The sequence below is a fragment of the Coffea eugenioides genome, unplaced genomic scaffold (genome assembly GCF_003713205.1).
Source record: "Coffea eugenioides isolate CCC68of unplaced genomic scaffold, Ceug_1.0 ScVebR1_2979;HRSCAF=4108, whole genome shotgun sequence".
Classification (NCBI taxonomy): Eukaryota; Viridiplantae; Streptophyta; class Magnoliopsida; order Gentianales; family Rubiaceae; genus Coffea; species Coffea eugenioides.
In genome coordinates, this window is record NW_020863512.1 from 8,847 (window position 1) to 21,715 (window position 12,869).

The 12,869-nt window shown below is 40.1% G+C and overlaps 1 protein-coding gene across 1 annotated transcript; it reads right to left on the bottom strand.

Annotated features, from left to right (window-relative positions):
* Positions 1 to 10,060: 10,060 nt before the first annotated feature.
* On the bottom strand, positions 10,061 to 12,532 carry LOC113757330 (putative disease resistance protein RGA3). The gene has a single exon (XM_027300684.1). It carries the CDS (start codon positions 12,530 to 12,532, stop codon positions 10,061 to 10,063), a length of 2,472 nt encoding a protein of 823 aa, XP_027156485.1.
* Positions 12,533 to 12,869: the final 337 nt, after the last annotated feature.

Here is a 12,869-nt window from a genome sequence, read left to right on the forward strand (position 1 = left end):
AAGTGAGCAACTGCTCATTCAATATTTCTATGAGGGGTTGCTTTTCAGGGACAGAAGCATAATCGATGCTGCAAGTGGAGGAGCGTTGGTGAACAAAACCCCTCGAGGAGCATGGGAGTTGATTGAAGGGATGGCTGAGAACTCACAGCAGTTTGGTTCAAGAGAGGACATCCCGACGCGTAGGGTGAATGAGGTGGAAACGTCCTCTATCCAACAGCAGATCTCCGAATTAACATCTTTCGTAAGACAATTAGCTGTGGGGAGTGCTTCACAAGTCAAAGTGTGTGGGGTGTGTACTGCCGTGGGTCATCCTACGGAAATGTGTCCACTGGTTCAAGAAGAAACTGCAGAACAGGTGAACATGGCTGGCCACGCGCCCGCGCCAAGAAAGCAGTACGACCCGTACTCAAACACCTACAATCCTGGTTGGAGGGATCACCCCAACCTTAGCTATGGAGGAAATAGGCAGTCTAACTTTGTGCCAAATAGACAGCAAGGACACCAACAGCAGTACCATCCTCGCCCACCACCACCACCACTCCCTTCAAACTCAAGTCCGTCCATGGAAGAAATGATGAAGCAATTACTTGCTAACCAACAAAAGACGGATTCAGACCTGCAAAGCATGAGAAATCAACTGGGACAGGTGCAATCATTGCAAAATCAAATGAATCAAATGGCTATAACAATCAACCGTTTGGAGTCCCAAGTTCAAGGAAAGTTGCCATCTCAACCTGAGGCAAATCCAAAGAATGTAAGCGCAATGACCTTAAGGAGTGGCAAGGAAGTTCAAGGACCCGAACCGGTGATTCCTAAAGACAAGGACGAGGAACGGATTGAGAAAGAATTGAAAGAGGAGGGCACAGACAACAAAAATGCAAAGGTAACCTCGAACCCAATTCCTACAACTAAAACTAATCCACCTCCCTTTCCTAGCAGGTTAGAGAAACCAAAGAAGCAAGATAAGGAAAAAGAGGATACATATGAGTATGAATTTATTTCGCAAGGTGAGAGATAACATACAAACTGACTATAGGATGCCGATTAACAGTACCCACCATAGTAGAGATGGTTATGAGGGACTCAGGTACCAATATATTTATTTGAGGCGAACCTTTGCTGTTTGCACCGCCAAGAGCAGGTTTTGATGGCAGGAGGGAATGAAACGCAGTTATAGTTGGTGCAGAATGTCTAGTCCAGCGCAACAAGTAAGAATTCTAAAACTAAAGGAATACATTCAAACCAAAAATATCGGAGAGATCTAGGTATGTTTACTTTCCTTTAAGGATCAGGTAATACTTTGATTGAAAGGCAGTTGTATTGAGACCTTCATGGAGCTATCGTGAATAAAAATCGTCAATTGCCAAAAGTCCATTTGTACTATGCTTCATTGAACTTCAAAGCGGACTCCATTATCGAAAGAAGATCATGGGATAAATAATCCAATTAGCTACAGAGTACTCAAAACCAAATGCCATAACCCTGACGGGGGATCTCTAACTCATGTGATTGGACAGAATCTGACAGATTTTCTGTCAGTCAGAAATTACAGTGAATGTGGAATAAATTGGGTTTGTTCACCAAAAGCTGATAAGTTTTTTATTTGGTTACCTCTTGATTCCTTGGAAGTAGATAGAACACTATCCCGGCATCGTGCAACTTTGGGTTGTTAAGGGTAGAGTAAGACTCCGTTATGGTTCCTGCTTTTGAGCTTGACCACGCAATCGAGTCACTAACAATCATAATTTGCGATTATGTCTTATATAAGTAGTGTTTAAATCTCTGGTCCTCATGGGATATGCACACTATGTGGAGTCACTGCATCAGTACACGTAATCGTCTAATTACCTCTCTTGAAGAACGCACGAAATATGAACATAAATCTTCAAGAGCATAATATTAAGACTCCCTACTGTTGAATGCAATAAGGCGAATCTTTCCTTGCGAGTTCCTCTTATTTCTCAAATGGCATTCGCTTTCATGGTATCACCTTCGTCCTGACGAAATGTTTGGACCGACTAAATCTTTGGTCCTCATTATAATCACCGGCGTGTCACCTAAAATTTACAATCCATATATGGCACAGTGGTTTTCCAAGGCGATTTGGGGCGGATCCGTATCTATGAGAGGTGATAATTTGGATCTTCGATATAACCCTTCATTTGTGTGGTGATGGACCGTACCTTTAATGCTAGGGAAGAAATAATGACTCAGGAGAGGCCTAGTAGATCCGATTTGATTGGCCTGGTGGTTAGACGTATGCAATCGGATACACCAACTAGATGCAATCACCAGACTCTTATCGAGAGATCAAGGGCTTCAATATATTTCTTATAAAGTTAGAAACTCCGTCTGGGTTCTAATATCGCAATAACCCCGACACCGCACAATATTGAGTTTAATTACTCTGGTAGCAATGGCACAAAATGTAGTGCAAATGTACAATGTTCCAGAAATAGGGAATACATTACTATCTCATACAAACTTAATGGTAATATATAATCAATCCTACTAAATTTATCTCAAAACCCAAATGAATGATCGCTTGATGAAATTTGAAATACCAATTGTCGAACGCTTGTTGGTGAACACCCTCACCATGGTATTAAAGAATGGATTATTTAAGCTGGGTGAGGGTTGCAGGCCATCGTGGATCATATTCGGGGGGTTATAGTTAGAGTACTATCGAGTTTTGAGGGACATAAGAGGGCGATAAGGAGTGGAACATCGCGACCATCAAGGATTAGCGCGGTGTGTATGCACAGTCGACCTCCGGAGGAATTGCTAAACCCGTTACCGGCCAAGCTACGGAGATTAAATCTCTCATGAATGGAGGTCGTAAAGAAAGAGATGTTAAATCTGCTGGACGTTGGTATTATATTTGCAATATCAGATAGCCCGTGGGTAAGTCCAGTACAGGTGGTCCCGAAGAAGGCAGGGGTGACAGTGGAATCAAACCAAGAGGGTGAGCTCGTACCAATTCGAAAGCCCACCGGATGGCGACAGTGTATCGATTACCGAAAGCTAAATGCCGTCACGAAAAAAGACCATTTCCCCCTCCCTTTCATTGACCAGATGGTGGAGCGATTAGCATGTCGAGCTTACTATTGTTTCTTGGATGGATTTTCAGGTTATTTTCAAATTGCCATCGCACCCGAGGACCAAGAGAAGACTACTTTCACCTGCCCATTTGGAACATTTGCATACCGAAGGATGCCATTTGGATTATGTAATGCACCTGCTACCTTCCAAAGATGCATGGTAAGTATTTTTTCAGAATATGTTGAGAAAATTATTGAGATTTTCATGGACGATTTCAGTGTATATGGTGAAAGTTTTGAAAACTGTCTAGATAACCTGAAATTGATCTTAGTAAGGTGTATAGAAACTAATCTCGTGCTTAATTGGGAAAAATGTCATTTTATGGTTGAACACGGGATAGTTTTGGGTCATGTTGTATCATCTACAGGTATTGAGGTTGATAAGGCAAAAATAGATGTTATATCTACTTTACCTTACCCCGCGAGTGTGCGGGAAGTTCGTTCTTTCTTGGGTCACGCAGGTTTCTATAGAAGGTTCATCAAGGATTTCTCGAAAATTGGAGCACCCTTGTTCCAACTTTTGCAAAAAGATGTATCCTTCGAATTTGATGAAGCGTGTAAGGGGGCATTCAATAAGTTAAAGGAGTTATTGATCACCTCACCTATTATCCAACCCCCTGACTGGAACCTCCCATTCGAGATCATGTGTGACGCCAGCGACTATGCAGTGGGTGCGGTATTGGGTCAAAGAGTAGGAAAGGCAGCTCATGCTATCTACTACGCATCTCGAGCCTTGAACGGAGCTCAATTGAACTATTCAACCACCGAAAAAGAGCTTTTAGCAGTTGTTTTTGCCTTAGAAAAATTTCGGTCTTATTTACTTGGTGCTAAAGTTATTATTTTTTCTGATCATGCAGCTTTGCGGTATTTGTTGACAAAAAAAGAGGCAAAACCGCGATTGATACGGTGGATATTATTGCTACAGGAGTTCAACCTGGAGATCCGAGATAAGAAAGGGGCGGAGAATCTGGTAGCAGATCACTTGAGTCGAGTACAAGTCGTCGAAGATGACATCCCATTGAGAGAAGCATTCCCCGAGGAGCATTTATTTTCTATTAACTCATCTTTACCTTGGTATGCAGATATTGTTAATTTTCTAGTCACTGACAAATTTCCTACAGGATGGCCTAAGGCAAAGAGAGACAAGTTGAGGAGCGATGCAAAGTTCTACATTTGGGATGATCCTTACCTCTGGAAGCGGGGTGCCGATCAAATCATCCGTAGATGTATAAGTGAAGTTGAATTTCAATCTATTCTAGCCTATTGTCACTCTTTTGCATGTGGAGGTCACTTTGGACCAAAGAGAACGGCTCGTAAGGTGCTAGAGAGTGGATTCTATTGGCCAACTCTATTCAAGGATGCCTACTCATTTTGTAAGTCATGTGATAAGTGTCAAAGAGTGGGTAATATCTCTCGTAGGGATCAAATGACTCAAACCCCAATGATTTTTGTTGAAATTTTTGACGTTTGGGGCATTGATTTTATGGGTCCTTTTCCTTCTTCCTTTGGTTTTTTGTATATATTGCTTGCTGTAAATTATGTTTCGAAATGGGTAGAAGCAAAGGCCACCCGCACTAATGATTCCAAAGTGGTTGCAGAATTCGTTAAGTCTAATATTTTTGTTCGCTTTGGGATGCCGCGAGCAATTGTAAGTGATCGGGGTACTCATTTCTGCAACAAAAAGATCGCTGCAATTTTTAGGAGATATGGTGTCTTGCACAAAGTCTCTACATCATACCATCCTCAGACAAATGGTCAGGCGGAAACATCGAACCGAGAGATCAAATCAATTCTAGAAAAGATGGTCCGACCCGATAGGAAGGATTGGAGTGTGAGACTAGATGATGCACTATGGGCATATAGGACAGCATACAAGACACCCATTGGCATGTCCCCTTACCGATTGGTATTTGGAAAGCCATGTCATCTCCCGGTCGAGTTTGAGCATAGAGCATTTTGGGCGGTCAAACAATGCAACATGGATATCGAGGAAGGCGGAATTCAAAGAAAGTTACAATTACTAGAGTTGGAAGAAATTCGAAATGAAGCATACGAGAATGCAGTGATCTATAAGGAGAAGAATCAGATCTTTCATGACCAACAGATCTCTAGGAAGACATTCGTCTGTGGGCAAAAAGTTTTACTATACCACTCCAAATTGAAACTATTTCCAGGTAAATTACGTTCTCGTTGGATTGGCCCTTTTGTTGTGACTAATGTCTTTCATTATGGTGCAGTAGAGATCCAAAGTTTGAAAACAGAGAAGAAATTTGTGGTGAATGGTCATCGTCTCAAGCCGTATTATGAAGGATTTCCAATTGAACGGGTGGAGATGATGCAACTGGAAGACCCGATTTGCTTAGTTTAAGCAAATTCTGGACTCCGTCTAGCCAAAGACGTTAAAGAAAGGCGCTTTTGGGAGGCAACCCAATTTTTTTTAAGTTGCTGTTACTTTGGAGTGATTTTATGTTTAAAGTATAAGTTTGAGTAATTTTGTTATTTTTCATTTGTAGGTTTTGGAAAAGTGACCAAATGAGGCAAAAAAGGCGAAATTTGATCAAAGATCTCAATACCTCAAATTCAGTAATTGTGGTTTTTGATGCATTAAAGAGGTTTAGAATGCATGTATAGATCATTTTACATATGCGTGAATGGTTTATTTTGACATAGAAATGATCTATGATGCATTTTGGGAAATTGGGGTATCATTTGTAAATATTCAAAAATTGAATTTCTGTTAAATTTTGCAGCAGAAAACGCGTTTTTCAATGAAACGCGCCACTGAATCGCGTTTTCATAGAATCGCGTTTTCAAATCTGCGCCTATAATTAAGAAAACGCGCCTTCAAAACGCGACAGGAAGTCGCGTTTTCTACCCAGTCGCGTTTTCCAGCCTGTTCAGAAACCAAAAACGCGCCTTCAAATACGCGACTTAAAGTCGCGTTTTCTCACGTAGTCGCGTTTTCAATGCTGCAAATTTGGTGAAGAAACGCGACTTCACAAAACGCACCGTGAAGCGCGTTTTCTTGAGCCGCGTTTTCTGAGCACAATGATACGACCTCGGATCCTTTTAAAAACGAAGGCTTGGATCACTTTTCAACTTTACTTTTCTTCATGTTGGCTTGTTTTTAGTAAGTTTTAGTTCTTCGATTAATGTTTGTGTGTTTTGTAGGAGGCAATGGCAAGAGTTCATGCAAATGATCTCAATTGCAAGGGTGTTTATATTAAGGCAAAAAGGGAGTTTTCATGTTCAATTGCTGCATTTCATGCATTTAAAGTGTTTCATGTTTAAGTTATATTCATGCATGATCATATTAAATTTGAATTTTATTCAAAGAACATGAAGTAGGTTGAATGTGGAAGGTTGGCCAAGCAAATTTGGAGGAAAAACTGCAGAAAACAGCTTTTTCTGCAGCAAATCCGGCCATAAATCCGGCCAAATGTCCAGAATGCTTAAAAAAAAAAAAATGTAAGACCAAAAACTATTTTTTTTCCTCTCATTTTCTCCTCTCTTCTTTTTCTTTCTTTCTTTTTCTTTTCTTTCTTTCCTTTCTTTCTTTCTTCTTCTTTCCCCCGCTGCCTGCTTCATCTTCTTCCTCGCGAGCTCCGCCAGCCGCTGCACCTTCATCGCAGCTCTTCCGCTCGTCCAACCACCACCTGCGCGCCACCAGCAGCCAAGCCGCTGTCCCTTTCTTTTTCTTTCTTCTTCGGCTGCGAACCTCACCCAACCGCCGCCCACCCCAGCTCTTCTCGCCGCTGCCTCGGCTCTCCTCGCCAAGGGTGACCACCAGCTCATCTGACCTCCTTCACCCTTGCCATAGCCACCGCCTCCAAGATCCGCCTGAAGCCCCGAAAGCCGAGCACCACCAGATCCAGCTGCCGCAAACTCTTCTCTCTCACAGCCACCACCTTCATCGCACTACTGGCTTCGTATGCACGCGCCTGCCTCAATCTCTTTCTATTATTTTTTTTTATTTTCTTATTTTATTATTGCAGTATGTTTTTATTATTTTTATTACAGTACGTTTTTGAAAATTTTGCGTGTTTGGACTACCTGACATTTCTATTCCTCCTTAGTTGGGTACTTCTGTGTTACTTTGCTTGTTTCTTTTTACTTTGCTTGATTTTTATTTATTTAGTAGATTGACTTGTGAATTGAATGTCCAATCGTTAATCATTATATATATATATATATTTTAGGTCGAATTGTGTTTAATCTGCTGTACTTTGTGTCTAACTGTGGGTAATTTGCTACAGTTGTTTGTTCAATTGGGAGGTGCTTTTACATTTGGCTAAGTTTGGAACCACGAGTGTTTATTGATTGCATTTGTTATAAGTATTGAGATATCTGTATAACTTGCGAGTGAATGCAGTGTGCATTTTGTTCATTGAATTGATTTTTCATTTGTTAGTGCTTTGAATTTCTTGTTTCCATTATTCGTTAGCAACTGTTGTCTATTGTGGTTTGGAGTGCAATTTGGAAAGAATGGTGAAACCACGATCCCGATCCTTTGACCTCCGCTTCGCCTCCTCCAACTACAAGTGCTAATAGCTGGCACCAGCTTCAGGGGAGTTTTGTTGTCCTTCTTCTTATTTTTACTGTTTCATTATCACATTGAGGGCAATGTGTGATTTAAGTGTGGGGGGGATTTGGGTTTAGTTTTGATTGGTGTTTCTTTAATTTGCTGCCTTTCTTACTAGTGTTTTGATGAATAAATGTGGCATCTCACTCGTCTATTGCTGGTTATGATTTATTCTATGAATTTAGTTTAAGTGGCAAGTAAAAGCATGTTATCTTGGTAAATATCATGAGTTTAATGACTTGGTGCAAATTGTGGTTAAATTGTTTAGGCAATATAAATATTTTACTAGCAATTGTTGTGTGGATTAGGCAATTGTTGATCTTAGTTCTCCATATTAGGAGATGACGTGGGCCATGATCTTTAATTATCTGGTTTTCTGGTGCTTTAATTGTGATTAATAAATGACCCTACTCCGCTAGTGTCGTCACCCAGTAACCGGGAGTCTTCACCACAAGTGTCGACTTTCGCGTCAAAAAGTGACTATATATATGAGTAGTTAGTCCTGAAGCTGTGAAGAGTTGAGTAACTGGGCTCTTTCATCTAAAAATGTCAGAGTTCACGTCAAAAGACTTGAATAGCTTGGGACTGAGCATTTATTGAAAAAAAAATTATTATAAAAAAAAATAAATAAAAAAAAGAGAGAAAAGAAAATAATAAGTAAGCTTATGATTATGTTGGCCTGCCGATCCTTGTTCTTCAATGTTGAGATTTTGATTTTCAGTTGACCCAATTGCTAACTTTTGCTAGTTTAATATTTTGATTTCTTAGACGACTTAGCCATGAATTGGACGAGTCTATGATTTCAGGAGCTAACCGGGAGAAATATGTCTTGACACTTAGCCACTAAAACTTGATTTTGGGATAAGCGTAGCTTGGCAGTAAATGAAATGAGAGTTAGCCATTGTTGAGTTTAGTGTTCCCATGCTTGAGGACAAGCATGATTTAAGTGTGGGGGGAATTGATAGGGTGTTAATTGTTAGTAATTTTATTGTTAATTCTCCTCTTTATCCTTGCCAAATATTGCTTTAATTGTCAATATATATTTATATTTGGTATTTGGATATACTTTCAGAAAGTGGAGCAGAAACTTTCTTGAGAAGATTATTGTGAAACTCTGTACAATTGGCCCATATGCATGGTGTAAACCAACGTCCATTTCTTTCTATAATGAAAAGGAATTGAATTGCATTTGGCTGGCCAACATCTCAATTAGGTGGGGACCGCGAAGACTTGACCATTGTGTAAAGACCATTTCCTTTCTTGATTCACGGTGCCTTTGTGGAAAGTAGCCTTTGCTTTTGTTTTCGGTGGAGTTGATTAGGTAGGGAAAGGAATGTTTTCTTTTGTGAGCGTAGAGTGAAGTTTCGAATTGGCTTGTTTTATGGGGAGAGCCGCACATTTTGCGAGAGTCAGTTTTTCTTCTTCTCTTCCGTCTGGGCAGAGAAGTTTTTAGTTTTGGGGTGAAGATTTCTTGCGTGTCTTGTTTTCTTCCGTCTCTTCCATGAGATTATTTTTATTGTATTAGACTACAGAGAATACAATTCTTATTTTTAATTATTAGTAAGAGATAAATGTCTTTGAGTTCAATTAAATTGCGTGGGAATTTTCTTATGAGGCGTGGCTAATTTTCTCCTCTAGTCAAGGATCAACGCGAAGATGCAGTCCTAAATATCTGTGAGATCTAATTAATTTTACGTGTTCCTTAATTTATTAATATTTGCATGTTTTCTATTTTAATTTCATGGGATTATTTTGTTAATTGGATATCAAGGGCCCGATGTGCAATTTGACTTATTAATCTCTTGTCAAATTAATCAATTAAATCCGTAATTGTTTAGTTGGTTAATATTAGTGACAACTAGTATTTTCACATACTAGGGGGACATGCAATCTGATTTAAATAACCCTCGTAGCGTGTTATTAATTTGGGTTAGGCTTTTCTAGTTTTTAATGCAATTAGGAAATTAATTCCTACGGTCGTACCTAGGAGTATTTCCTGGTTAGGGATAATCAACGGTCGTACCGTGGTTATCAATAAATTAAGGAAAAGCTGGTCGTTAGAGTTTATCGGCGACTATAACTAACCTGTTAATAAAATTAAGTGAACCTTCTTTGCATCAATGATCGGATGAATGGACTGTGTCTGCGTAGTTGTATCCTTGGCTAGAATTTATGTATCATTTATTTAATTGCTATTTACAATTGTATTTATTAATTAATTATTTTTGGTTAAATTGTTTAATTATTTTTAGTTTATTTCTGATAAAAATCCCCCGTGTCCCGAACTTGAAAAGAATCGAATTTTTCCCAATCCCTGTGGATTCGACCCTACTCACTACTATACACAGAAAATTCATTTTTCTCGAGTAGGTATTTATTATTGCACAGGCTCGACACCTGTCACAGCCCCAATGCGCTTCACATTGTGTAAGGAGAACATCACTAAGGACTCGAGACAAGGCAAGTTCCCTAGTGGTGGTACTTGTTCACACTTGCCCAATTTCTCCAACCTGAGGCGTACCAGATTCCGAAGTATCAAATGATCCTTTGCCACCATCCACGACGGAAACCTTGAACCTTTGAAACCGTTAATGGCTAAACTTTTCAAGTTTGGGTGAGGTTGGAGACCTTCCATGACACTATTGATATTGTTGTCATCACAATCTTCTTTCCTGTCATTCCATGAAAGTCTTAAATCTTGAATGCTTGATTTTTCGGACAACTTTGCTTTTGCTGCTGATTCAAAGCTGCTCACATTCTCAAGTCCAAATATTTCTAACTTGTCTCGGAGGTTGCGCAAGTGTTCCAACTCCTCAAGTTGACATCCCTTGTCTTGGCTTACCACGAAGTGGGGCAATGTCTGAAGATTAGCCAGCTGCCCAATTCCCGGGAACAAACATCGGATCTCCAAAAGAAACTCGGAATACTCGAAATGCCTCAAGTTAATTAAATTGCTAAACTTTTTAGGTATCTCTTTCAAGTAAACTACTTTCAAGGTCATCAAATTGTAGAGCTTTGTGATGGAATCTGGCAGAGTGATGATACGAGTTTTACAGATATCAAGATATCTTAAATGTTTCATATTACCAACTGCATTCGGGAGATGAGCAACATCCCGGCAGTTTACTATTAACACACAAAGATATCTAGATGTTTCCAATATGTCTTCGAGCACAATACCACGACCCACAAGATGAAGCGTTTGTAAATTTGGAGGAATCCCTTCGATCTTCTTTAACACCATCCCTCGACTCAGAATAATGGTCAAATGCATGACTTCATCATCATGACTGACTACCATGCCATCCTCTGTATTTAAGAAACAATTATTTGACACTTGCAATGAAAGATCATGCACAAGGTCGTGCATCCGGCAGCGCTTGATTCCATTAATGGAATTCTCAGAAGTAGCTTGCAACAAAGAACTCCGAAGCAATATGTTGAAATAGTCACTGCCTACATCCTCCATTTGCAAATGACCTCCCTTGGCATCATTAATCAATCCCTGGGCCATCCAAATCTGTATCAAGCTTTGTTTTTCCATATCAGTGTCCTTCGGGAAAATGGAACAACTTGCAAAGCATTGTTCCACTGACAATGAAGGTAAGTTTTCGCAACTCAGCATCAGGACAGAAATGACTCCACCTTCATTATTGGCCGACTCATTCCATATTTCACTCTTCTCAAGCTTCAACCATTCCGAGGCATCCTTTTTGGAATATAACAAACCCCCAATCACTTTGATAGCTAATGGCACACCGCCACACTTTTTCAGTATCCTTCTGCCAATGTCCACCAGATCTTGAGTCTTTCTTGCACCACCATCTGCAAAAGCTAGTTTTTCAAACAACATCCAGCTATGATCATCTGAGAGGATGTCTAGATGATGCAAACCAGATGTTTGCATTGCTGAGGCTACCTCATCACTACGTGTGGTAACCAATATTTTGCTTCCTGGAGCACCCCCTATTGCCAACAAACGTCTCCTCATGCCATTCCATTTCTGTCGATTCTCATTCCAAATATCATCAAGCACAAGCAAGTAACGTTTTCCTTTCAGATTATCTTGAAGCTCCTTCACCAATGTTTCCCTGTTTGTTGTGTCAGCACTTTTTCCCTTAAGGGATTGTAGCATCTCATTCAACAGCCTTTCCACTTTGAAATCATCAGACACACAAACCCATATTGTTTCATCAAAATGTTTCACTACACTGTCATTTTTTAGCACCAGCTGTGCAAGGGTTGTTTTACCCTGGCCACCCATCCCAACTATTGAGATGACAGGTAAATCCTTCTTATAGTCTGAGCTAATTAACATGCTTACAACTTGAGATATCTCAACTTCCCTTCCCACCATTTCTGACTCTTCCACAAAAGGATCAGTCCACCGATCCTCTTTGTGATCAGCAGACGTCATGGGTAGTTGAACTGGATGAAGCCCTATTTGATTTGCACGTCTGTATGCTTCCTCTAGAGATGCGCTAACATTCTTGATCTTGTTAGCCATCTCTAGACGAAAGGAAATAGGATTTGAGGAAGAAAAGAAGTTGCGTACCTTGTCGCGCTTCCGATTCTCAACCTTCTGCCGCAGAACTTCATATCCGAAGTCATCTAACACGATCTCCGCATCACGTGCTATGGACTGGAGCCTTTTCAGCCAAAGCTGCACGGCTTTGCTTGTTGATTGCTTGCCTTCAGCATCAAGAATCAAAGCTTCCATCATCTGTACTTCCTCAGCAAGCTTCTCAAGGTCTTTCTTGACAGCCCATACCCGGCTGACCTCGTGGGCAGCTAGTGGAAGTATCTTATTCAAGATTACAATAACAAAACTAAGTACAGCTTCAGGCATCTTCTGTGAAACTCTTAACAGATGAAGGTAAACTGCTTTTGTTGAATAGTTGGACTATTTTTTGCAGCAAGAGATGCTCAACATTCAACAGCTAGAGTTACAAAGCACTGAATCCATTACCTATCTTTTATTTTTTTCCAAAACGAAATTTCCTGGACTCCACTGAAAGAATTATTATATTCTAGCAGTACATATTTTTGTTTTTTCCCCTGGCTTTTGGTAAGGACTTCACATGTTAAAGCAAAAATAGTACTTATGATAACAATAATTAGAATAGTATAAAAGTCTCGGATGCAATGTGGTAACTTAAAGAAGGAATGAGTGAGACTTCCAGACT

What these genes read in the sequence shown, in the direction of transcription:
- LOC113757330 (XM_027300684.1), bottom strand. Translation starts at nt 12,532, where the DNA reads ATGCCTGAAGCTGTACTTAGTTTTGTTATTGTAATCTTGAATAAGATA.